At 39.6% G+C, this 27004-nt stretch overlaps 1 protein-coding gene across 2 annotated transcripts in view; it reads right to left on the bottom strand.

Moving 5' to 3' along the window:
• Window positions 1–23840, bottom strand: part of sh3rf1 (SH3 domain containing ring finger 1) — a 30482-nt gene extending 6642 nt beyond the window's left edge. Inside the window, exons 1-6 of one of the 2 annotated variants that reach the window (XM_061737945.1) lie at window positions 23411–23840; window positions 21855–22356; window positions 7369–7644; window positions 6728–6823; window positions 3732–4037; window positions 1452–1562 (exon numbers count right to left, since the gene is read on the bottom strand). In XM_061737945.1, coding sequence (XP_061593929.1) covers window positions 1452–1562; window positions 3732–4037; window positions 6728–6823; window positions 7369–7644; window positions 21855–22235 — 1170 coding nt within the window. In that variant the 5' untranslated portion in view covers window positions 22236–22356; window positions 23411–23840. Of the gene's footprint in view, window positions 1–1451; window positions 1563–3731; window positions 4038–6727; window positions 6824–7368; window positions 7645–21854; window positions 22357–22808; window positions 22828–23410 lie in introns of those variants that run through there. The other variant, XM_061737946.1, reaches the window with a different exon arrangement.
• Window positions 23841–27004: the final 3164 nt, after the last annotated feature.

The raw sequence follows: 27004 nt of genomic DNA, 5'->3' as shown, positions 1-27004 counted from the left end.
ATGCAAGTGTCCATGTGAGTTTCGGTTGGCTGGCGACTCTTGAGCTGAGATAATTAGGTTGCCTGCAGGCTGAAAAAAATCATCTGTACAAAAACATCATGTACAACTCCCAAGTGAAGCGAGAGCTCAGCCTTTTGTGTACACATTCCTGCCCATTCAAAACTCTGCATACCAGAACGTACACATGGGCAGGAAGTGTGCGTGCTGCGTTGTGTGGGCTGAAGGGATTTCTTGAAACTTTAAGTTGTGCTGATTTACTGTCCTTGGCACAAACAGGTCAGACACTCAATGGAAATAAAATATTTATGCAATGTGTTAATAAATCCTGTCAAATATGATAGTAATTATAATGATAATAATAAGTGACACCATGAACTATGAGTGTAAATGGATGGCGGGTGGAGTCCAAACTATATAACAGCTATAACGATTTCACATAAATTTGATGAGATAAAATTGGCAGCCAAACATAATAAGCAGAGTCAAAATTAATCTGGGATCTCTTCACTACAGTGCTGAAAGTTGGACAGTTCCATCGCTATGCTTCATACTGCTTCTTCTTAATCAGTCAATTTTTCATTCAAAGAATAGTAACAGAATAAAATCATATAATTTGTTAATGTCCTGTCATTTTTGATTACCCCCCCCATGAACTGACAGAATCCCCAGGACATTGCAAATGTCCTTAGAGCCGTAACTGAATTTAAACTCTACAGGACCCGTCCATCCTCTTGCCTGTAATGAGCTGGGATGGGCTCCAGCAGACCCCCGTGACCCTGCACAGTATAAACGGGTATAGAAAATGGATGGATGGAAAATCTACAGCTGAAGCAGGTCATTAAAAATCATTTTGAGACCACTTGAAAACATGTTGTAATCATTACCAGAATATCACTCAGCAGGAAAGAGGGTAACCTTAATGTAATTGATACAACTGTTCTTGGTATCGAGAGCCTTTTTAATCCAGACACAACAGCCAAGAGCTTCCCATTGGTAAAGAAATACAGTGATTAGTATGTTTGTTTAACACAAGCTGACATACAATAGCAAGAAAAAGTAAATTAAACTATTGGGATAAACTGCTTTTCTGCATTAACTTGCCATACCTTCCCCCAAGACACAAAAATAGACATAGACAATGTGTTTAACAATTTAGACTTTTCAGGCTCTCAAGATGAAGGTGGATTTAATTAATCACATGCGTTGCAGTACTCAGAGTATGTGCCATTACCTGTAGTGTTTTCATGCACACACCAGTAGACCTTAAGCTCCAACCCACCTGACAGCTCTCATTATATGAAAGCTTCAAATGCATGTTCGTAGTCATAGTAATAGTTAACAGAGCCAAATATCACTTGAACAAATTACTCTGAAAATGATCACTTGTTCTGCTGTCATTTTGATTTTCTCAATTCTAGTGTTTCTAATAGCATTTATATTTGTACACCTACCAAAGGAAGGGTGGTGTAGCTTGTCTCTGAAGGAAACGTGAAGACTGTTGCTGTGGTAACAGGACTACTAGGGGGTGGGGTCACAATTAGTCCAGTTGTGCAAATATGTACCTGTCAACATAAAAAAAAGAAGAAAAAAAGGAAATGCAGACTACTGAAGACAAAATCAATAAAAAGTAGTGGGCACACTCCTCATTTACTAAAATAAACAGAAAACAAACAAATTTGTTCCAGTAAACACCACAGGATTGTCATTACTCAGAAGGTGCCAACACATACAATATTTTAGCTCCCACCATAATTTTATGCCGGGGAGGAAAAAAGATCCTTTCCAATCTCCTTTCAGATTATGTGTAGACGACTCCTGGACACATGCGGCTTTGTATCCAAGTCATGACCACAATACCATTTTTGATTGGCCAGAAGAAATCAGGTGCCCACACAAGACGACCTTTTATTGGGCATGTTAAGAGAGGGGAGTTCCCCAGGCAGTCATCCACATGAGTCACGATGGTGTCCTGGTAACAAGACCATGCTGTTGGACACACAATATCGCCCTGTGGCCCAGTGACTCTCTACGGATGACTGCTTCAGTCTGATCCGCCTCCTAAGGTGAACCTTTCATAAAGCTGGGGAACCAAACGCAGCAGTGTGCTTAGAGTAACGCTGTCGGTCAAGCAGTGACATGAACAGTACAGATTTGTTATGATAAATCAAATTAACACGCTCCTTTATAATACAGAAATAATGCTAACAAAAACAACTATTTGTTTTCCTTCCTGCCACCTGGAACATTGTGAAACAGCCGTTTGAGTTTCCAAGACAGACTACTCAGCCGTCTACCACTCTTGGCAGCGTGGGGCTTACTTTGTTTGTTCTTTTTGTTTTCTTGTCTGAGTGTTGGAAGAGCAGAAGATTATTGTAGTTGAAGGAGAGAGAAAAGAAGCTGCACATGCAGAGACTGGAGAACTTTTTTTTACTGTGCCGTTATTCAACAGAGAGCTGTAAATCAAACATTGTTAAGTCTGTCGTCAGTAGGAAGGATCCCTTTTACAGCGGCAAAAAGGGTCCTCTTATATTCTACATAGTATCGTGATAGTAACAGATGGTAAATGGTCTATGGATTACAACTTCTACCAGGACAAATGTCCTTCATGACTCAAAGATTATATTCACAAGTCAAGCATTTTTATTTTTAAATGGAAGATCCTGTAAATGCGCTTCATTGTTGACTAACTCCTCGTCTCACTCCCTCAGAGTTGCACATCCAAAAACCTAAATGATTGTTCTTAATAAGGAGTTTTAGAACAAAGAAATTCAAGAGGATTGCAGTCTCCAAAACAAGTCAAGACTATATACCAAAGAAAACACTCCAACAATAAAAAAAACAACTGAGTTAGGTGTAAACTATATAAAAATATAGACTTTCAAAAACCTCTTTAAATGATTTACAAACAAAAGTGCAGTAAATATTCAGAAAATATAATGCTGAGACCAAAGGAATGTGCAATTTAAACTTCTGGTAAAACTTGAAAGATTATCTCTAGAGTACCAAATAATAAAATAATTACTGTTATAACAGTTCAAATCCACATCTAATAAAAAAGGATTAATTCCACTGCACGCAATCCTTTTTTATCATAATCCCCCAACAGTATAAGTCACCAAGGAGCCCAGAGCTTATGACTGAGCACTTGTTTTATGTATTCACATGTCTGTTTTTCTAAATGTCTAGCACCAATTCAAAACTCAACCTCAAGCGGCTGGCAACCGCAAAGCAGCTGCGAGTTGCTCTCATGTCAAAATTGGTGTGGAAACCTTGAGGGCTAAAGCGGAGTCATTTTTTGTGGATGAGTCAAGTCACGCAGCCATGATTTCAAACGCTTGAATGCAGCAATAGTCTGCTTGGTATGATGGGAAAAGGGAAGCTGGCCTAATTACTAACAGAAGAGAGTGGAGCCTTTGAAAACCAAAGAGCATCTTAAAAACCAAAAAGAGTTGAGGATGGACTTCAATGCATACTGTGGCCTTTTCACCCCCCCAAAACAAATCATATAATTCAACACAAACAAGCTAGTTAAGAGTCAATTCAACCAGAACACTTGATTTGTATATTTGAGGTGTGTGCGTTAGGTCCACTTGTAATTTATGAAAATCAAACATAAAATCAAAGGCATTCATTTATAACAGAATAAATGGTAACCATTTAGGATAACAAAACTCTGCTTCAAGAAAAGGAGCTGCTCTGCTTCATCCAGCCATCTCCTTCCTCAGTCTTACCTGTGAAGGTGCGCTGCAGGAAAGACCCCCACTGATCTCTCCAATCCGAGCCGCTGCTGTGGGGTTGCTGGAGCTAATGAGGACCGGCCCGCTAATCTCCATGGAGTGGCGTTGGGGGGGGGGAGCTAGCATAGGTTTGTGGGACATAGTAAGTGAGGTAAAGGAATGTCGTTTCTTGCTGTTCTTCTTCTCCCCTGCCCGCTGGGCACCATTGCTCTGGGGCCCCAAGGAGGCCCCCTCGCCAGAGTCTCCGCTGGAGTCTGATGGCTTGTCTAATTCTATAAGCTGACGTGCTGCCGAGTTGAACTGTGAAAGAGGACGAGAGGCAGAGGGCAACGGAGAGAAGGGAGTATTAGTGCCTATGATGATAAACAGTCATGAAAGCTGTCTCTATAATACAGTTCTGTGATCTGCTTTCACCTAGATGCTGAGTTTCAGAATATCTTAATTGAAATATAAATGGTCTGCACTTTAAAAGAACCTCATCCAGGTTCAACAATGTACTTTATTTCTCACACAGAAATACCCACACTGTGCTTTAAATATGTTTAGACGGGGTCACCATGACCCTCTGAAGTTCAAACTGAGCCTGAGAATGTGAAAAAAGTTGATTTAAGGGATTTTAAATGTGCCATGGTTTGTTGGAGCCAGACAGGTTGATCTAAGTAAAAATCACACAACCACCTCTAGGGTTTATAGCGTGGTAGGACAAAAAAAGAAAATACCCAGTGAGAAACAATTCTCAGGGAAAAACTGTTTTGTCTGCCAAAGATATCAAGATACGACTGGAGTGTAGGAGTTGGATAAATATCAATACAGCAAAAATATGGTTATCCTCCTTCATGAAACACAAGAATGAATGCGCTTAAGCCAGATGTCAATGCTTTAATGAATAAAATAGGGTGCTGTAAAGAGATTTAGCCACATCATGGCTCTTTGTGGTGAAACTGGTCACATAAAAGAGGAAAAGTAGACTGCAACTTCATGAGAACAAGCAGAAAAGTTAACTGTAAGAGCAGGATAATATGTATCTCTATTTCTTCAATAAAAATACACGAAAAAAGGGAGGAAAAAAAGAAAAATTGGGAAAGTGTCATGTGTCTATGTGAAAACGGTAAGTGTCCAAAGACAGCTCCCCCTGAAAGACTATGAGAGCCACACTTAAATCCAAAGTGTGGACCCATCTGGGCCTTTGTACAATGGATGGGACAAAATCAACATATGTGATAAGCAAGAGTGACATTCCACAAACATGGAGAGCATTTTGGGTGTTTGTATAAGCATAATTTTAGGCATAAAATGTGTTTGTTCACATACATAATTTGGTTTGCACTTTCAGTGCCCTTTATAAAAGGAATTATTTTATTATTTCTTTACTGTTGCTCTGTAGTTCTGTGCTCTGAATTTATACAGTTAAAAAATGCTGCAGAACTGTGCTGCTTTCCGATGTCACATTGAAGTTATTGTTAGTGATTAAAGAGAGAAATCCTGCACTTTAACTTTTCACTGATATGTTGTCTCCATGAAAATAGCAATTGCGATACATCATGAGAGAATACATCAAATATTGCAAAATCTCTGTATCGTAATACCCTCAGCGGGCCATGCACTGTAAAAGGCACGCTACAATTCCCACTCCTCGTGGTTGAAAAGGGGTAATTTAAATTACAACCAAGGTATTAAAAGCCAATCTCTGAATGCAGGACATGTTGAACCTTAAATCAGACAGGAAAAGGCAGCAGAAGACATCGCCTGGGGCCACTTCTCTCAGCTAACAAGACACTAACGCTACATTTACAGGGGCTCATGAAATAGGTACAATACATAAATAATAATAGAAAAAAAAATTGGACAAATGTTGCCTGCTCTGAAGAGTCTCCATTTGTCAGATGGCTGGGTCAGAATTTGACAGGAACATGAAACCATATGCAATAAACTCATTTTCCCATGAAAATAAATACTTTTACCTTCAAACCTTCTTCACATAACCAAATGGAGTATGTATTAGGGTCTGAGAGCTTCCAAAACATAGGTGGCATGCTATTCACATCTTCTATGTGAATGCAAATGTATTCTGAAGTGGCTGATGTCTAAGACAGCTGTGAAACTGTTGGCTTTGTTACCCTTTCAGGGTATGAGTATGACTAGGTGTAACATAAAAATCTAAGTAAGAGTTTTAGTTAATCACAGGGTGCTCTTACTTGCTACCACTGCTTTTTACTTTGGACATAAAAGCTTAACTTCAATTCACTGTAGATTCACTGTTGGTTCACTGAAATATCTGCAAATTGAAGTACAGTGTGCATGACATTTTGAGTTTGTGTGTTTGAAAAGTGACTTAATAGTTTGACTATTCTATGTGACATAAAAGGAAATGCCCAAAAGAAAAGCTGGGCATTCTGAGCAGTACTCCGAGTAACGCCTTTCTCCCCACAGATGTGTCTTATTAAACAACATGTGGGAGCATTTCAGTACAGTATAGGTCAGAGTGGGTTTATACAGCTGTAATAAAGCTATATGGTCTTTTTTTTCTGCCTATTCCAAACACTTTTTGTAACCCCTCAATCCTTTGTTCACTTTCGATGAATGTTTTTCCATAGATTTACTGTGTTAAAGGGAGATTTCTGTTACTTGAAGTGGTAAGAAGTGTAAAAGAACTTGATTTCTAGTTGAAGCTGGACCTTTGGTGAGCAGTTTGTGGGAATGGAGGAATGGGGGACTTATTGTAAAGTGCTCAGTAGAACCAAGATATGGTTAAAAGGTGGGATTTAAGATGACCAAAATAAAACATTTCTCAAAGCCTTTTAGTTAGACCTGCAGACATAATAACGTTTGAAATCTCAAAGATATCTTTAGTGCTCTCATAAAAAAAATAAGTATCACAGGCTTTTCAATGACATACGGAGAACATTATATATTTAAATGTTCATGAACAGTGCTCGTCTTGCTGAGACAGTCACTGAAGACCATGAATCAAATTCGATTTAGTTTCTTACCTCCACATATGAGATGGGAAAAATCCCTATTTTATCTCCCAGCATTCCCTCTGCCCAGTTTTCATCTACTCTGCGGATCACAGTCAAGACGTCATCCTAAAAATTCCAAACAAAGAAAGCAATGCAAAAAAGATAAAGCCAATTAGAGAATAGTATCAAACATCCTCAAGGAACAAACGTTAAACATAAATAATGGCGTAAAGCAAAAGTTTGCAAAATGGAATATACCCAAGAGTAAAAACGCTAAAGTTTAAAGCATGAAATTATTCCCAGAAAACCACCAAGTAAGCTTGTTTCTGTTTTTGCACATGTGGCATATAAACTGCTTACTGAATATAAAAATATAAAAAAGTATGACCGAATAGTTGGACAGACACAACAGCTTGATTATTGTAGTCAAGCTGCGTCTCGGTGTATATTCATGCTCCTCCTGCCTAATTACAGCTGCTCATCAAGAAGTCTGGCTCAAATCCACCATTTCTGAGGGCGTCTCATTTAAAAAGCCCGACAACCTAACACAGACATGCAACTTGAGAAAATGAATGCTTAGACGAAAGTGTCACTGAAATGAGAGGTATTTTAGTTTTATTACACTGACCATGTGGCTGAAAAGTACGTGTCACAACACTGAAGCGTCTTACCTTGGAGAAGGGCAGACAGTCCTTGTCGGCCTCTTTGTCTTTCAGCTCAAAGTCATAGAGAGCTTTGCACTGAGGGGGCGGCTGCGGCAACGGCTTGATGACCTGGACAAAGTTGGTGGGGAAAAAGCCATGGACTCCCCCCATCTCTCCGTGGTACCAGTTCTCATCCACTTGTCGGCGCAGGATGATGATGTCCCCCTTAGTGAATTTGAGGTCTCCTGGTTCCTTCCCGTCATAGTTATACAGTGCCTTGGCACAAGGCAGCTGCGGTACGCCCTGAAACAATAACGTAAGAGTACATGATTTGTCACTCCTGGATAAACATGGGAAACATTGACCCCAGGTAAAACAACTATGCTTTATTTTTACACTTTGAACAAGAAGTAGTGAAAGCAGTAATGTTTTCAGAGTTTAAGCATGGCTGATCACAGGATCCTAAATAAGGCCCTGTCCCTTTAACTAGCGGAGGAAGGTTTTGATTCTCAGCCTGCTCGCCCGGAGTCCTAAAAGGCTCATTCAGGGAATGACAATCCAGGGAAAAAAGGACGGCAAATGAGGGGAAGTAGTGAGATAGAGAAGCATCAATGTTTTCTATTCACAGTTGGGTGTCCATGAAGAAGGCTTCAGTCCAAAACAACCCCCCAAGATCCCGCCAGTGGTGGACAAAGTTTGCAGTGATCAGAATCACAAACACTACAAACAGACTGGATCTAAACTCTGACGTTTCAGAGGCAATGTACAGCACAGACTGTGAACGGGTAAATTTCCACAACTTGAGCAGATACCGGCTGAGTTGGAAAGTGACCAGAGAGAAAGGGGTTAAAGCAGAGTTTGGAGTAGGCTCTGCAGTCTTGTTAAAGTCTAATGAACCGTTTAAAGGCTCAGGCGAGAATGAAAGTACAGAATGAGCTATGATGTTGAACCAGGGTGACACTACCCTGCTGCAGAGAATCACACTGCCCGAAACGCAGAGCCAAGCACTCTCTGACTGGTGTAGTCTGTGGAAAGAACGAAGGGGGAGGGAGGGGCGCTGCACCCCCCTGGACCTGACACTGGAAACGGGCCTCCTTCTCTTAAAGAAAAAACAGGGCTTTTGAGCCCACCAAGACTCGACAGGGAGTTGTGTGACAAAAATGCAAATGGAACTAAAAGCTTTGCCAAAAATTGTTTCAAATGACAGACGCGGTTCAAGGAAAACAAAACAAATGGACTCCAATTACATGAAATATGAAATGCTTGTCCCACACAAACTGACATTTACAACCATTTGTTTGTACACCAAGACCAAAATAAAATAAGACCTTGATAAGTTGCTGTGGTAAAAGTAACTGCAGTCATAAAATGTGTTTGTACATAAAGCCTGCCATGTAAAAATACTGCACTAGAACAGCCTGGTCTTTTCATTAGCTAGCTTGGCTAAGTCAGAGAGAATAGAAATCAAAGTTTCACCACTTAATTATAATGATCTACTTGTAATACATCTTTGTTGTTGTTTTTGTTCTCGCCAACAGAGAGCAAACTCATTCCTCTATGTGTTGGGTCGACTATGCTGCTGAACAAGTCAAAGGATTCTTTCAGTCTCCTAGTCTGAACTCATAAAAGAAGAATTGTCAGCAGAATTAAACTTACATGCTTCAATGGCACAACATAGCGAGTGAAGGTGGGAAAAAAATAAATAAATGGAGAGACTGGCTATAGGAGGTTGTGGGAGCATGAGTTGGTAATGTAATAAGATAGACTAAAACTGTGGGGTGGGGGTAATATCCTTTGTGCATCCATAGAGACAGTACTGTTGTGTCTACAGTGGACCTGCATATTGAAGCACCATCAATCCTGACCAAACATCCCCCCGAGAACAGAGACGGCTATGTTCAAAGAGAAACGTAGAAGAGAATGGATGAGCTTATATCACATGAAGGCTATTAAAAAAATATATATCCAAACACATGTTACAAAAAACACACAAGTGCAAACAGACAGCTCTTAACTTTATTGCCTTTTGCCCCTTTACGGAGCAGAAGGACTCTGTAATAGTGTCAACATCCATATGAATCTCGACCTCAGAAAACGCTCTGCACTGATTATACGCTCCACTTCCACAAAGCAAGAATAGACATCAACATCAGATATTTTTCCCCATCAAAGACGAGGCAAACAGTCTTTGTTTTTCCTTTCTTCCACTTTTCAGATTGCTCTCAAAGATAAGCCATGAACATTTACTGCTGTAATTATACGGCAGAACGAGCATTTGTTAGGTTGCTGTATAAGATTGTGGCTACTTAACGAGACTCTGCAGGCAACACTCTCAAATGACTTCTAACCCCTTAAGATTTATAATACACGATTACCCACAACAGCAATATGCCATTTCAATCTAAAGGCAGTCAGCAGACCAGAAGAGGCTTAAGCTAAAACAAAAAAAACCCAAAAACTAAACATAAGCCTCTTAAAAGCTAATGTATTAAACAAACTCACTGGATTTATCCCTTATTTTAACTTACACTAACAGTTTCATTTATAAATATCAGCATAGCACCTTTCTACAGCAAGTATTTATATATTTAATAAAACTTGATTGCATGTACAGACAAGTAATTTAGTTAAACATTCTGGTTATAGATGGATCATTTATTATTCATTCAAAAATGTGACCGTTGATTTAGTAAATTACTTAATGCAGTTCTGGCACTTAAATGGATTTCATGAGATAAATACAACCTTAATTTGATTATTCCTGAATTATATATTTACACAACAAAAAACAAGACTATTTGTTTATAATAATACAAACTGGGTATCAGAGAAGATAGTTTCCATAATTACCACTGTGGCATACAACAGAGTCGTAATTCAAACCTTTGCAACCCTGAGATAAACATGTCGCCACTTTCACTATAAAATTTTAACTTCCATTAAACAGTGTGAAAATGTTTAACTATACTGTGTGAAAATGTACTGAAAATTGAGTAGAGAAAAGAAAAATAGACGAGGCCCCAGTGTGAAGAGCATCAGCTGGTGTGTTCAATTATTCCTGCATTGCAGATAATGCAATTAGAGCTGTGTGCTAAAGGGATTTCGTTGTAACAGTGTTCTCTTCCAGAGGACTGGATTATAACTGAATTACTCAAGTGTTCGGCTCTACAGCGCTGCCAAATGTCAACAACCAGCAAGCAGACAAGCATAACAGCATCGCATGCAGTTCTATAGTCTGCATTATTAGGTCAAATAAGAATAATTGTGTTAACAGCTAGCCATTATTTGTGTCATTCATCTTTCCAATAGACAACGTGAAGCAAGTTAAAAAACTAACAAACAGAAAAGAAAAAAAAAAGAAAAAGAAAAAAAAAAAAAAAAAAAAATCACATTTAAGTGTCATAATTCACCAAATGTGTAATTACTTTCCTCCCCGTAAAGAACAGCTTCCCTTTACCGCTAAAACAGCAAAGACGCAGGTAACTTTTGCTCCATCAGCAGTTAAACGTTTGTGTGTAACCACAGCAGACAGAAACCTTTACCCCCTACATGCAAGTGCCAGACATGACTCCACTCCCATATGGGCACATCCAGGGTCTCAGCAGGGGGGGGAATGAGCTGAGGGTACTACTGCCAGAACAATGTGTACGGTGGGGTTTTAGTCTGTCTGGCATGTCCTGCAAACAGTGACGCTTTTAATACATTACATGAGACAGAGTGGAAGCTCCATGTGCCACATGAACCATGAGGCCATTGTTACGAACAACAAATACCCAAGGTTGTACATTACTGACGATCGTGCCACTAACATCATACTATAGCATAATTACTGCCAAATGTGAGGAGTAAAAAGAATCCTCAAGTTAAAACATCTTGATACCATTACATTTGAGCAGAAATGGCCAAGAACAAAAAAATGTCAAGGTGTATCAGTGTCGAAGGTGTGAAACAATGGAACCGCCTGGATGAGGAACTAAAAAAAAATTGCTCAATTTATAAATTTAAAAAAAATTATAAATCTAAAATAATGGATAAATATAGAACACTAATATAAATTATCTTCATATTAAACTGTCTAAATTATGCAACTTTCCTCCTGCAGCTATCCTCAAATCGTGAGTGACCACATTTATTTTCTTCTCTTCTTTGTTTATTTTCTTTGTTTTATTCGTTCGTTTCGTTTTCTTCTTATTAGTATCTTTTGTTTCTGAAGTCTGCCTTTGTTGAAAAGGATAGGCAAAATAAGCCATGAGGCTTCAGCTTATACCTTTTTGGTCAAAAAAAAAAAAGAAAAAAAAGGAAATGTGTACATATATATATTTATACCTGTGTGTATACTGTACATATACAGTGTGTATATGCAAACATCTTAAAATGTAAATGACCAAAACAAAATAAACTAAACTAAACAGATGCATTAGATTAATTGATATCTAATATTTAATAGCCACTGGAGTGCTGGCTTTTTTTCCCTCTAGTTCACCCAACTGACTAAAAACCTAACGGTAGTCTACAATACAGGACGTAAACAAAGATAGTCTCAACTAATTTTATGAAATCAACAAGTCAAAAGAAACTCCCTAGGAGATAAAGGATTACTCTGTGGTTTAGGAAAAGTTTAACATGGGGACCTTTAGATGAGAACCTGTCACAGCAAACCTCATGGCATAGCCAATTCATTTTCTCCTCATTTTGAGACAAAAGAAAAACTTCCACTCTCTGGTTTCCATGGAAACGCCACATAGGGGTCCCCCCCACCACCACCACCTCCACCATGTGTGGGTCTCTTGACAGTGCAGAGAATATCATGAAAGAGAATCATTCAAAATCCACCTGGTGTCTAAATCTGAGAGAGGACGCAGCAACGGTGACATTACTGATTTATGACCTCAAAGAAATAAGACTTTTTGGAGATAGTTGCTATTTCTGTTTTCTCTTTTTTCCAAGATGAGAGGAAAAAAAACATCTTTCATGTCTGTGTGTCAAATACAATCTTTCAACAGCCAGTTCCCCCAGCCTAGCATAAAGACAGGAATGAGTAAAAGAAAAATGTATTTTTTTCCATTTGAAATCTTTGATGTAGGCTGGTACAGCTTACGCCATGTTTATGTTGCTGAATCTGGGTTTAACAGTAACTAATCGCTTAATGCTTAAACGTCTAATTTAACTGAAAACCGGCAGAAAGCAGAAGGGATTCAATGAGTTTGTTATAAACAACGAATACTTCACAGTGGAAATCAACAGTCCACAAGTTGCATTTCAATGTGTGGATCTGTGGAGGGTGATTTCTTTTTTCTCTCTTTTTTTATAATGTGCGTTTACAGCAAAAAATGTGTAATTTGTCAGTCATTATTTGTGCCTGGTTAGAACCTAAACCAGAATCAACAAGCAAGAATCAAAGCTGTATTAAATCCAAGTGATATTCAGTCTTTATGTTTCGGGAATGCTTTATTGACTTGATTAACACTTTGTAAGGCAGCAAAAAGGCAATAAAGTAGTCAGCCTTGCTAAAGCTTTACTGTGTGACAGCTCAGTGTGCTTGTTTGTTTCACTCGTTACAAACTAAATGAGGTCCCACACATTAGTCTACAGGCTTGAAAACACTCGGAGCAGTCTGGATGCCAGATGGAAGCTTGGATCACATGTGAGAAGAACAGGAAGTTTTCAAAAGCCTTTGGAAACACTCCTCCTGTTTTTCCATGTTACTAAGTCAAGTGAGGTATTTCAGAGATAGCCAAATACTTATTTACTGGGAGTAAAACTGTCTTCCTTTTCCACCTGAACGTAAGCTAAACACACATCTCAGGGGTGACCACTCAGTGACCCCAACTATCTACCATTTACTAGGTTCCAGACTGTCCAGCTGCACCCTCAGGGTTAGTGGCAATATGGGTGCTGGGCTACAATGAAGGTCGCCCTAACCAAAGTTTAGAGAACGATCCCATAAGGCTGCCATGTGCAAAACCAGGAACCGTTTATGCGTGGTAGGGTCTATAAAAATATTCAACACATGAACATGGAATCAGAAAGTGTCTGTGTTGAGGGCTCTTGTGAGCTGTGGATTAGTCACCACAGGGAAAGCATTTCAGCAGGAAGTGAGTATGTATTAATAAACGCAGTCTACAGGTGTAGCACATGTGGATTTCATGAAGCTCTTGTATGTTTGGGTTTGAGTGTGGGTTCTGCTGTGAATATACAATTAGACAGCCACTTGTGCATGAATTGGCACATTTTTGTGTAGACCTGTGCGTGAGGACTGCTTTCTATACCTGGCCGGGCTCAGTGGAGGGCTAAAAGGCTGGTTCTGGGTGGCCTTGACATCACCCAGTCTGAGTGTCTGACCAACAACTGAAAGAACAGAACTTTTTAACTCTGTGCCAGTTCATACACTGGATTTAAACAGTCGCTCTCACAGAAACCCTCTCACATTTCAGAGCAGACAGAGCGTGTGAGGAAGCAAAATACAGAAGGCTAGAAAGACATGGCCAAAGAAACAGTGTGAGATCAAAGACTAAAAAGAACACGAAGCATGGAGAGGAAGCAAGGCTTGCCCTCAAAAACCTTTGAAACAGCGATGTGGCAAAGAGACACAGACATTAGGTCAGTAACCCTAAACAATCTCATAAAGCCACAAAAACGGACTAAAAACGACTGAAGGACACAAGTGAGGGGACTATGATGACAGACTCAAAATCTTTGTGGAAAACATTTTATTGGCCTAATCCACACAATTGAATTACATAACCTCTGTTTATACTGTAGAAATATTTGAACACGCTTGTCTGAAGGGGATTAATGTTGTATCCCGCCACTGCAATGAAAACATTCTCCAGCAACAACACTGGCAATAGCCAACCAAGCACCTCTCACAATAAAACACTTGGATTAAATGAATTAATTAACCCAATCGGCATTGAGTGTGCAAGATCAGAGAGATCTTTTTTCACGGATTTGAATGTTAATAACCTGGATTAACTCTGTACTAACTTGTATCTCTGTGCTAAATTGTATCCAAGCTACAAAGGACCCGTTCACAAATGTCACACCATCCAAGTATTGAGTGCTAGTCAATATGAGCTGAATACTAAGCATTTCCTCACATCACACTCCACTGTGCTGGTGAAAGCATGCAGTGTCTGTGGTCCTTTGTCCCTCTTAAGTTATTCAGGGAGAGCCACCTGCTCTGCATCGGCTGACTTCGATTTACACAGCAAGTTGCAAGTTAAGGGAAAATCTAACACGGAACTGGACAACAAACCACTCTGGATTGTTAAATCCCAAGTCGAAGCTGTTGCAGTCACTGCAGAGTTTTTATTTCTTACATTCTGCTTCACCGTTTAAATGTCTGCTGTGTGTCAGACCAGTGAGGACCTGAAGAAAATTTGTTTGCGTCGGCTGGAATCTGGACGCCTCTACAGTGGACAAACAAGACCAGGATATTGACACAGTAGTGGCAAAGACCCACAGGACAAACACTGCATCTGTTCTCCGAGTCTAGAGGAAGCACTATTTTTTACTCTCTTAAGAGACTCTCCAAGTGTTCTGGTCCATTCCACTCTTGACTCAGTCCAGATGTAACATGTAACTGCTAGCTTTTTTTCCCCCCTGCTCCACAGAATACCGTGTGAAGCATAATGTCCTGGAATACCAAGAGGGGGAAAAAATATCCTCATTCATTTCTTGTTTATCTGAAAAATCACAAAGAACCTATTTCGGGCTAATCTTTTCCTCAGGAGGTGGTAGTTGATAACACAGGACATGTGTGGAGCAATGAGAAATCAGGGCCTTTTATTGCCACATCTTTAAAAACAAACACATTAGTGAGACTCTTATCTCCCCATGAGACAGTTTTGCTGGCAGAGATTCATATTTCAAAAGACCAAGGTTGCTTTTGATAATCCACCCACTGTAATATTGTTAAGAGCTGAGAAGGAAAGAGACAGATGCTGGTGCCTATTAAACTAATCAAGATCTCCAGAAGCACACAAGTTAACAGGCCTCTCCTCGATTTCACCAACCTGAATGTTACAGTGATCTGCCACGGAGAACGGATACACAGGGCTGACACCAACACTGGCTTTCAAGAGCGCTGTAACATGTATTTCCACATAATGACCGTGCACCTGTGTTTCTGTGGGTGTGTACTGCATAATGGGCACTTGTGGACCTAAAAGTCAGCCTGAGTCAAACATTGTCCTGGTTTAGTGGGGCCTAAAGTCACAGAGAACTAGGTGTGTGCGTTTGTGCAAAACAAGTGGGCGCAAAGTACATTTCCCTCTAATGAGAACAGTTTTGATGGGATACCAGCCTTACAAGTGTGAATGTAATTCTATAGGCATTTCTTGTGGGGGCAGAAAGCATATCATAGCTAAAAGCCAATCCAACCCAAATTTTTGTCAGTGCACTCTCCGTTTCAAGTCCCCTCAATAATTAATCACAAGCTGTCAGCGCGGCAGACCCCACACATGTGAAGTAACTGAAAACACAGTCCTCCAGTAGCCTGATCTGCAAGACTGTGCAGCACTTTCTTCCAAAACAACCAAAAAAAATTCACATTTTCACCATCTGTGCTACAAAACTGACATCTCTGCAGAGATGGAGGAATTTGCTGATCAACAGAAGATTCATCTGCAGCTATTTTGCTCATCACATTAACCTTTAAACAGTTTCTTCGTCTGTGCCAAATACATACAAAAAGCATAACTCCAAACTTAATCTGAACTGAACCGTGTCTGTCCAACTGTATAGAAATCTATCGTGGCTATTGAATAAGCAAAGTTTTAATGATTTTCCAACATTTTATATGTCAATTTAATAATGATTTGGTTTTTATCTAAAACCTGATAGATTATGATCTAAAATACTAATAGTCATTCATAAAAAAAGACTCAAAACCACACACCCCTACAATTAACTTAAACACATCACACATATTCATAATATGCTTTCCTGAACTCAAAATTCATGATCATTTTCAGTGTAGTATCTAATCTTTGGAGTCAATACTGGATAGCCAATGCCTTCTCACAGACAGAGATGTCAATCATGGGACAATCATAGATTAAAAGCACTTCATATTACACATAACACAACAGTGTTAAACCGTAAGAAACAGATGTTCAGGTGTCTTTCATTTTATTCAGTGCGGTTACATGCACATCTAAATCAAGGTATTGGCAACAATCTAGCTAAGGATTAAACTGGAGTTTCCGAGAAATCCAAGTATACCGTACATGTGTGAGAAGACAATCGATTATTGAGTGAGGTGCGTTTGACTCCGCGATGCTAGGTGGCGCCACACGCACTTTTGCGTTGGCGTTCTTCCGGTTACTACTTTGTTGTTTTTTCTTCTTTTTGTCCTAGTGTGTGGATATTCTGGCTTTCAGCTCCATCTCAAGAGGTTCACTACTGTTCGCCTACAGCCCGGCTAAGATGTATGCATGTCTTTTAAAAATTCGATATCGGTCGGATTAAGGCAACAATTCGACTTTCTGTTAGTGCATATAAACGTAGTGAATATCTCAGCAGAGGGAGGTGGGGGATCACACACCTCAAATGCAGCTGAAAGGTGAGCCACAGCTGTCTGCTAGAAGATGCATGAAGATCCAGTAATAGCTTCTGGGTCAGAGGTCAGACAACTGAAGACGAAACTCACGGTAAAACACGATTATGCCTTAGGGATGAGAACTAAACACTTAAGATGCCAGCAGTCAAACGGTCCATGGATGACCAATCCAGGCCCACCAATCGCAACAGAGGGTGAGGGGTCAACCTGCTCTGTTAAGTCCCGGCAATATCAAAGCGTCTTTGGGAATACTGGGCCAGGGCCACAAAGTGACGCCTGCAGACAAACCGCTAACAGAATATTAAAGGGTAAAATAACTAAGTTTAGAATGATGTTTTAGTGCTAATACATTAAACATGAAATCAGCTGTATGGTTCTTTTAAACCGCTGCTATGGCTAGTATTATTATCACAGGCAACAATCACATACTGGCCTGCCAAACATACAGTTGTTGCTGCCACAAAAAAAAACAAAATAACAAAAAATATTTTCTCAAGAAGCCTTGCCCACTGGACCACACACACATTTAAATCAGGCCCTAAAGAAAGCCTTTTGTGAGTCCCCACAGGTGTGATAGGACTGTGGATAAGAAGGTCATAGATGTTTCCTTTACTATGTCAAGCTGAGAGACGTCGCACGAGATGTGACATGAATGGAGGAAGAGGGGGTGGGGGTAGTGGGCCATTAGCAAATGTGGCATTTTGGTTTGTGGACCACCCAGAGAGTAGGGTGAATGCCACTAAAATAATAATGATAATAATAAAAAAGTATTAGCACGTCTTTGCTTCATAAAATTCAAACAAGTTAAATTTAACCACCAGCCCACTGTGGACGACAAAAACACCCCAATCTGCCTATAAACGGTTGGCCAACTGGCTAGCACAGCGTTGCAACAAGCAACAACTGCTACAGCAGTTGTGTGTTGTTGTCTGCCTGGAGGCTTTCAGGTGCAAAACACTGCCTGCATGATTACCAACAAAACTAAAGCCCTCTTTTGCAGTTCAAAATCACAGCCTTAAAATGCACTCAAGGAAGTGCATTAAATATCAAACAGTAAAACAAACAACATGAAAGATTTGCATGAATGAATAGGAGGTAAACAGGAGCCAGCAAGTGGGATGTGACTAGACTGGCCCACTGTTTAGAAAAGCAACAGTGACCTGCAACTGTTCATAACATTCCTCAAAGACACTAACACAAAACATCTCAACCTGTCTGAGAAAAGAGGCTGAACAAAAGCCTTTTCCTCTGTACGTCAGGTCTTAAGAATCCAAAATGACAAAGACGAGCACACAGCCATCATCAGTATGGCACCAAAACACTACAATGAAGAGACCATGACTACCTATTAAATCACGACTGCGTCTTTGAACTTCTTCTTTGTCATTAGATAAAACTATAAGGTAAACAGAGTATTATTATTTTCCAGAGCAGAAGCATCCGCATTTTTATTTACTACATCTGTAATAAAAACAAACTAAAAAAAACAAACACCAAGTATGGTAAGAGACGTATAGTATTGTTATTATTCCTGTTATGTTTGCTTGTAATATTGGCAAATGTGATGGATGGCCAGTTTCTTTATATACATTTCTTTTTTTTATATATTTTTATTTCACAAAAGAAAGACAATTGTATATACATTTCTAATAATTTGTGATATGCTTAAACTTTCTGATGTATTTATCCTTTTTATTTACAAGATCTGCACTTGCGTATTTGATTTTTTCCATATACGATAGATGTGCAAAGCCAAATATAAAAAAAAAAAAAAACTTAAAACACTTGTGCAATTTGGAAAAATAATGAAAGACCTTGTAAACAATAGTGCACAATTACAAGTAATAAAAATCAGACCGAAAACTACATTTTGTCTATAAGGATTTCACAGGGAACCTCTCTGCCTTGGACATGCATAAATTGCAAGTGTTTTGTTTCCTTGGAATGAAAGTCAGCAGTCAGCAGTAAGAGGAGAACAGGGAGCAGCGCCGAATCAGTGTCTAATAAACTCTAATCTCATTAGACCTTCAACAGGCTTCTAGCCTGGATTTAGATGGCAAGCAAGGAACAGGAACATGGCAGAAATATAAGGGAAAGAAAATACAGCTTGTGCCACTGGCTCATAATAGAAAATTACAGGTGGCTCTAAAGTCCCTGAATCACCTGTCCAGAAGGTGACATCTACCTTGTGGACATATGTGAGAAATACAGAGGAGGTGAGAGAAAAGTGTGAGCGTGTTGAGAGAGTAGGGAAGATCAGGCCCACGTCCTCCTCAAAAATTCCCATTGGAAAGCACTAAGTATGTGTTTGCCAGTATGTGGGCAGTGTGAGGGTGTAATGACGGGGTTCTGTCGTGCAGTAGAGGTCAGGCAGCCGGGCAAGAGGAAACACTTCAACAACAATATGATGTCATCAAAGAGAGCCGGCATTACTCACTGACCTCAGGCGCGGGAGGTGCACAGGAATTTTAATGCACTCTCTCTGCTTAAAGAATTCAAAAACAAAATTATACTTCCCTCAAGAAAAGAAAGCGCAGTAACGATCTTCCAAAAATAACAGGAAACTAAAGGCTTTGTAATGTTTTGTGTGAGAATTTCTCTAAATCGGTAGAAAATAATACCAAACTAGAGAGCTGTATAATATTCCCTGTTTGTTTTGACTACTCTGTTGACGTGGGGTATTAATAACAAATGATACCAGGAGGATAAGGTTTTTAATCTGGAAGAGTCTGATATAAAGCACAAAAAAAAGCCACAAAAAAAACAAAGCCCTTTCCTCATTACCAAAGATGAGCCGATGGCCTAATTACACCCTCAAAGGCTAAGAAAAGAATAGTGTCTCATTTTACGTCAACCAAGCACACAAAGACAGGCATACAAAGCAACACTCTCAAATCCTCAGCACATGAGCGTTATTGAATTCATCATAGATCCAAATGTAACCTAAACTCTGGCTCACCCACAATGTCATTACAAATGAACACTGACAGCTTTAAAACAAAAGGCAAAAATTACCATGACAGGAAGTGTATTTTTGTCTTGCGAGACTGCAGGCTCAACTCTCCAGAGAGTAACGATGAAAACTGAAGACATCCACTGAAATCTCTCATTCCTGTCCCCTATCCCCAGTTGGCTATGACCCCTGCCTACCACAACTCCCCGACCTTTGACTTCCCCACAGCTCAAATGGCTTTCCTTACTCTCTCACAAAAATACCACAGAGCTATCTGTTCTCCATCTGTGTCTCTGACTAAAAACTATGTTTCATGAGTCAACAAGAGCCGGAGGAAGACAAAACATCCACGTGACGTTGCACCACGAAGGTGAGACACAGATAACAATGCTATAGTTGGAAAAAAAAATAGAAAAGTCTTTTCATTCCCTTCATGAAAGAAATGCCAGGGTGCAATGTCAAACAACTGCTGCAACCCCGGAGAAAATAATGGAAGGGGCAGAGAGCCAACTGGGCAAGGTTACTCACTAAACATTTGTCCCTTTTGGTCCCGACACCTTCACTTAACACAAATCGGTTTCTGTTACTGGTGCTCTTCCACACACTCGGACTCTTTCTTGGCCATTCTACATGTCAGTTAGTCAATAAGATCAGAGGGGACCAGAAACAAAACCCTGTTGTGCATCTGTCAGCCAGTCACCACCATTCTGCCCTCCGAGCCATTATCTGGCCAGCAAGAACCAGAGACTGAAAGCTGCTGGAACAGAGAAAACCGGACCAGAGAAGCAGTTTCGGGCTTTTAAAGATAACCCCTCCACTCCTCTCTGAAAAGGGACAGATGATGAACAAAAAGGAAATTCAACTGAGGGGTGTCACCCAGGAGCAGTGAAGCGTTCAGTCCTCATGGACAATCTGCAGGAGCTTTGATCTCTGGCTTTTATGTTCTGAAAATGTCACACCTGCAACGCCATGGCTTTTCTTCTTCTCCAGCATCAGCACAATGACTCTAGGTAGCAGAACAGACTTAAGAAAATACGTCAATGAAATGACAGCTAGTTGCTGAAAATACAGGGCAGACATAGCAACTAGCAATTTTTAAGACTTACGCAATACCTTCACACCATGCATGCGTGGGTGAGTGTGATACCTTTTATGCACACATGAAGAATCATCACAAGAGGGTTTTTTTTTTTTTAAAAAAGGATAGTTTTCAAAGACAACCCTCTTAGGTTTCAACAAACAACTTTTTCAAAATTCAGGGGGAACTCCAAAATACACAAACTAGTTTAAAATGAAAATAAACCCTCAAAAGTGATACTTTGCCAAATTAGTTGGTCTCGCCAGTAGCAATTTACAGCAACGTCTCTGATCTTCATACCTGCATACCCAGGTAGACACATTATCAGTGCGTTGACATTCCAGTGATTCTACACAAGACCTTGACATCTTTTCATCTATCCAATCCTCCCATTGTGGCGAGCAGAACAGCTCAAAGAGGATCCGACATGTCTTTTGCTTTTCTCCTTTTTTTTCCCTCCTCTGCTCACATTATGTGGAGCCATCTCATGTGTGATTTGGGCTTAATTACAGCTTGAAATATTCAAAAATCTGTTATTTTGAGTATGTAAGCCAACATTACTTGCTTAACTTTTGCGAGGGGGGGGTTGTCCTAGACACCTTGGCAGATCAGAGGAACATTTCCATCCAAACACAAGCATGAGTTGAGTTTTTTTCTTTATTTAATTTAAACCATTAATAATAAATGAAGGTACTGTAACATCTAAATATCCACTAATGGTGTGGTTGAGCTTCCAGTCAACTAGCTGACTTTAAGATCGCCATGATAACCAATAATCTGCAGCAAAAGATTAGAGCACACAAACATGCTGATTTTAATCCAGGCAGATGTGCTCTGTTTTGCTTCAGCTTGGCGCTAACAATGGGAAACACAGATTGGGACTCAGTAATGCATGTAAAGTCAGACGGCATACTAACCCTGACAATGGTGCTCTTGGCCTGAGCCCGCTGGGGTTGTGCCCCTGGAGGGATCTGCTCCCGCGTCCCACTTCCATGCGCTCTCGCCACCGCTCCAGATGTACCGTTGGTGCAAGCTCCAGCCCCAGAGCCGGTCCTCCTCGGCCTCTGCTTGATGCCATCCAACAGACGCACCAGGAGGATGTTGCTCGGTAGTTCATCCACCGCACACTCCACCAGCGTCCGGCACTCTGGACAGCGCAGCTCCCCGCGGGAGCCTAGGATGCCTTGGAGACATCGGCGGCAGAAGGTGTGCTGACAGGGAAGAACCTTTGCAGAGGCATCGAGTCGCTCCAGACAAACAGGGCACTCAAGCAAATCCAGCAATACTGACTCGTCCATTCTCTATGTGCTGCCTCTATTTCAGAAAAGCATGATTTTTGATAGGGTCTGTGTTCAGGAGCAGGTCAGGCACCGTCATGTCACTCCCATGCCTCGGTTATTGCCATGGCATTTGCATCAGCTAAGAGGGAAAAAAGAGAGGAACAAAAAAAAAAAAAGGTCAAGCGATGCAAATTAATCAACTGTGTAGACAAGAAGTAGGTCATGACATCCATATTACAGACATGACATATGGTTCAAGCCTTTTCACGAGTGGCAGATTAAAAACTTGACATATTTACACTGGATTTAGCAGCGTAGTAAAGGGACTAGTTGATAACACTTTTTTTTTTAATAATAAAAATGATCAAAAATGCATTATTTGAGGTAAAGATCACCAAATTTTCTTAACACAGGAAACTGCTTCTCAATAATATGATATTAAACCCTTTTTAATGGGCTAGACAAGACATCAGCTCACAGAAAAGAGGAAGCTACAGTGATGGTCCAGGAGGAAAATACTGTGATTTGTCCATCAAGAGAGAAACCACAGGCATATAATAATAATAATAATAATAATAATAATAATAATACCTTTATTTATAAAGCGCTTTTCAAAAACAAGTCACAAAGTGCTTTACATGCAATTAAAAACAGGAAACAAACAATTAGTACAATATTAAGACACAATTGAGAGATAATAAAAACAGACAAATAATGCAATCAGTTAAATGCAAGTCTAAAATAGTGAGTTCTTATCAAGACTATGATCCAAAACCTGGACCTGGTGGGTAGTAGTCTCCAAAAAAATAAATAAACCAAAACAAACCAACCCTTCTCAACGTATGCGGAGATGCTTCAATTACAATAAATCTTTGAAGCCTTTTTACAGCCATTCCTTGAGACGGTCGGGATAATATTGTTATTACGTAACATTTTACAGCGCTACAAAGGCGCACTGGTACTTTTGTTTTAATGACAGCGCCAATCCAAGCCGTGTAGTTTTGGTGGAAACACAAGAACAGAAAACTACCAGAGAACATGTTGAAGAAAGTTAGTCGGAGATACCAGACAGTACTTTGGTGTTTCCGCCTAAACATTCACACTTAGGGGGGGGATAAATAAAGAAAATAACGTTTCCAACCCCACACGGGCCAGGGGGAAACTTAAACACAGTAATAATCATGTAAACTCACCTCCTGCAGGACAGGACGCTCCTCTGGTCCGTAAACCCTGCTGTCTCTCCGGCTAGCGTTCACTTAGCGACACACACAAACTACACTCACTTTTACTACACTATCACGCTTACAAGTGCTGTCGTCTTGCCGAGTTGTTGTTTTTTTTGTTTGTTTCGGGTACTTCTAGGATAAACAAGTCTCTGTCAACACTTTAGTAAAGCCAAGCACAGAAAACCTCCAGAAGCGAGACAAGGAGCCGCCGCACTGCGCGCCATGCTAACACTGAGCTGCTGCTGCCGGACTGCTGCTGCAGCGGGCGGGGGGCGGCGTTCACGGCCGCTCGGAATTCAGGGAACTGACAATGCCCTGACAACACTAACAAAGCAGATTAAATTCATGTGTTTAGCAGTTCAAATTTACGGAAGAGTATCAGGGCCATGGAGTAGAACAAATATTTGATAGGGGAAGATTTTTTATTTATTTTGCACTTCGAGAAAAAAGTCGAAATGTCGAGATTAATGTTGAAATACAATTTCAAGAATAAAGTCAAAATTTCGTGAATGAAGTTGAAATTTAGCCTTTTTTCTCAACATTTCAACTTTATTCACGAAATTTTGACTTTTTTCTCAACATTTCGACTTTTTTCTCGAAATTGTACTTCAACATTAATCTCGACATTTCGACTTTTTTCTCAACATTTTTACTTTTTTCTCGAAATTGTACTTCAAGATTAATCTCCACATTTCGACTTTTTTCCTCAACATTTCGACTTTTTTCTCAACATTTCGACTTTTTTCTCGACATTTTGACTTTTTTCTCAACATTTTGACTTTTTTCTCAACATTTCGACTTTTTTCTCGAAATTGTACTTCAACTTTATTCTCGACATTTCGACTTTTTTCTCTAAATTGTACTTCAACTTTATTCTCAACATTTCAACTTTTATCTCGAAATTGTACTTCAACTTTATTCTCAACATTTCGACTTTTTTCTCGAAATTGTACTTCAACTTTATTCTCGACATTTCGACTTTTTTCTCAACATTTCGACTTTTTTCTCAACATTTCGACTATTAACTCAAAATTATACTTCAACTTTATTCTCAACATTTCGACTTTTTCCTCGAAATTGTACTTCAACATTAATCTCGACATTTCGACTTTTTTCTCGACATTTGGACTTTTTTCTCAAAGTGCACAATGCAAAAAAATCTTCCTCTAAAATCTTATTTTTATTTTTCTCCTGCCTGGCCTTAATATTCTTCCGTATAAATTACATACAGATATTCTCTTTTTAATGCTCCAAGAATGTTATAACCACCAATCGATTTTAAAGGAAATAACAATAAAATGATGAAAACAGTTCCTGTGTATAAACATGATCTATACTTTTAGCTCATGATTATTGCATGAATCAGAATCAGAATCATGTTTATTTGGCCAAGTCAGGTCAAACAAGACAGGGTATTTGACTCGGTTATTTTCGCTCACTGTACAGCAAACAGGCAAATGGCAGCTCTAATTAACATACCATTTTAAAAAAAGGGAAAGGTGCTACTGCTACACCTTTCACTTTTTTTAAATTAAATAAATGAAGTAGACATGGTTATTGAAAGTTGCATTGTTACTAGTGGTGGGGAAAAAAATCGATATTGCAATATATTGTTCTGCTCTCTGTCGCAATAAATAATCGATAAACTGACGGCAAATATCGATATTTTATTACAACACAAATAATGGATTTAGGCGGTTGTCACCACACTATTGTTCATGCACTTCAATTTGTCCAGCTGTACAGTGTTTACATTTACATGACTAGGAGGCAGTGAGGTACTATGCAAAGTTAAGTTGCATACCGACTTTTCAGTATTAGAAACAAAGCAGTGCACTGTCCTGGTTTATATAAAACATGTTATTAATGTTCATGCACTTTAATTTGTCCAGCTGTACAGTGTTTACATTTACAAGACTAGGAGGCAGTGAGGTACTATACAAATGCACTTTCTTTATACATTGTATGAAGTTTTGGCATTGAATAAATGCATAACTACAGACGTTTTCCTTTTTATGGGTATTTTTTCTTTTTCAGTCACATATATTGTGATATATCGTTGATTAAATTTCTTACAATATATCAAATATCATAGATATCGTGTATCGTGATATTATCGTTATCGTGGGCCACATATCACCACAGTATTGAATCGTGAGTTACCCGTATATTCCCACCCCTAATTGTTACAGCATATGATTGTGGTTATTATTATTATTATTGTTATTATTGCACAGTGATAGATTACTCTGAGACTCTATGAGTGAGGAGAGTTCATCAGAAGTGGTCTACTCATGGACTGGTGACTGACTGGGCCAGCTGGCCATAAGACCAGAGACCTGAGGGGTCAGGGCGCCACTGAACTTATGCCACAGTCATAACATGTTACCTAGAGACAGAAACAAAGCAGTCACCTTGAGGCATTGTAAGAAACTGAGTTAAATTGAAGTAAATGATAGAACAGAGCCACACATTTTAAGATATTAGAGGGCAGTAAGACATGACAGATCAGACTTAACTTCTTCAGATAGCCTACTGTACGTCATTCAGTGGTTGCAGGAAGATGTCTATCTTCTGTAAAAGAGTGCAATCACATCTGGAGTCATCTTGTGGGGGAGCATGCAGCATCAGAGCCATTAACTTAAAGAAACTGAACAAACTGATAAAGAAAGCTGGCTCTGGAGCTGATTGTGTGAAGGAGGATATTTTATAAAATGGGTATCTGCTGGAGCCTTTCCCACCTCTCTTTGGGCCAAAGGCAGGGATACAACCTGCTCAGGTCACCAGTTCATCACAGAGCCACAAACAACCACACACACTCACTCCTATGGGCAAGTTAGAAACGGTTTAAACTGGCACACATGTTTTGGACTGTGGGATGAGACTGGAGTACCTGGAGAAAACCCAGGGAGAACAAACATCTGAAAGGCTCAGAGTGGGATTCAAACCAGGAGTCTTTTTGCTGTGAGTCATCAATGCTAACTATCAAGCCACCATGCTGCAATAAATAGATAAATTGTCATGCAAACTAGCCACACAACTCGCTTATGGATATACAATTGTAGGCTATATGAGCTACTATTACATATACATGAAAACAAAAAGATGTCAGAATTTCTCTGACAAGGCCAACATGTGACACATGAACACTATAAGACTTGTGACAAAATGACCACAAAAGAAATCAGGATCAGCACAACCCGTGCTGCTTTCTTTTGTCATGTTGTGTCACATCTGAGCTGTTTTGATGCGAAGAGATGCAAAAAAAAAATGAATTAAACAAAGAAATAACTACGTAAAAATTTAAGAATGTTGAGGAATATGAGGAAGAACCACATTGCACTTAAGAATATTAAAATAATATCAATATCAAAACTACTGTAATAATTTTTGTATCTTACCAATATGTTCTTTTATAAAGAATTACTTGAGAATGAAATCCAATTGAGAAGGGAAATTTCCGAGGTGCACCAGAACGCAGCCTCAAGGGTTGTAAAAAGGGCGTGAACTGAATCCTTTCACGACATGTAACATTGTGTCAAGCTGTACGCTCTTTAAACA

This window comes from Cololabis saira, chromosome 13 (genome assembly GCF_033807715.1).
Source record: "Cololabis saira isolate AMF1-May2022 chromosome 13, fColSai1.1, whole genome shotgun sequence".
Taxonomy (NCBI): domain Eukaryota; kingdom Metazoa; phylum Chordata; class Actinopteri; order Beloniformes; family Belonidae; genus Cololabis; species Cololabis saira.
The sequence above is the reverse complement of the archived record's forward strand: the minus strand, read 5'-3'. Positions and strand labels throughout refer to the sequence as shown.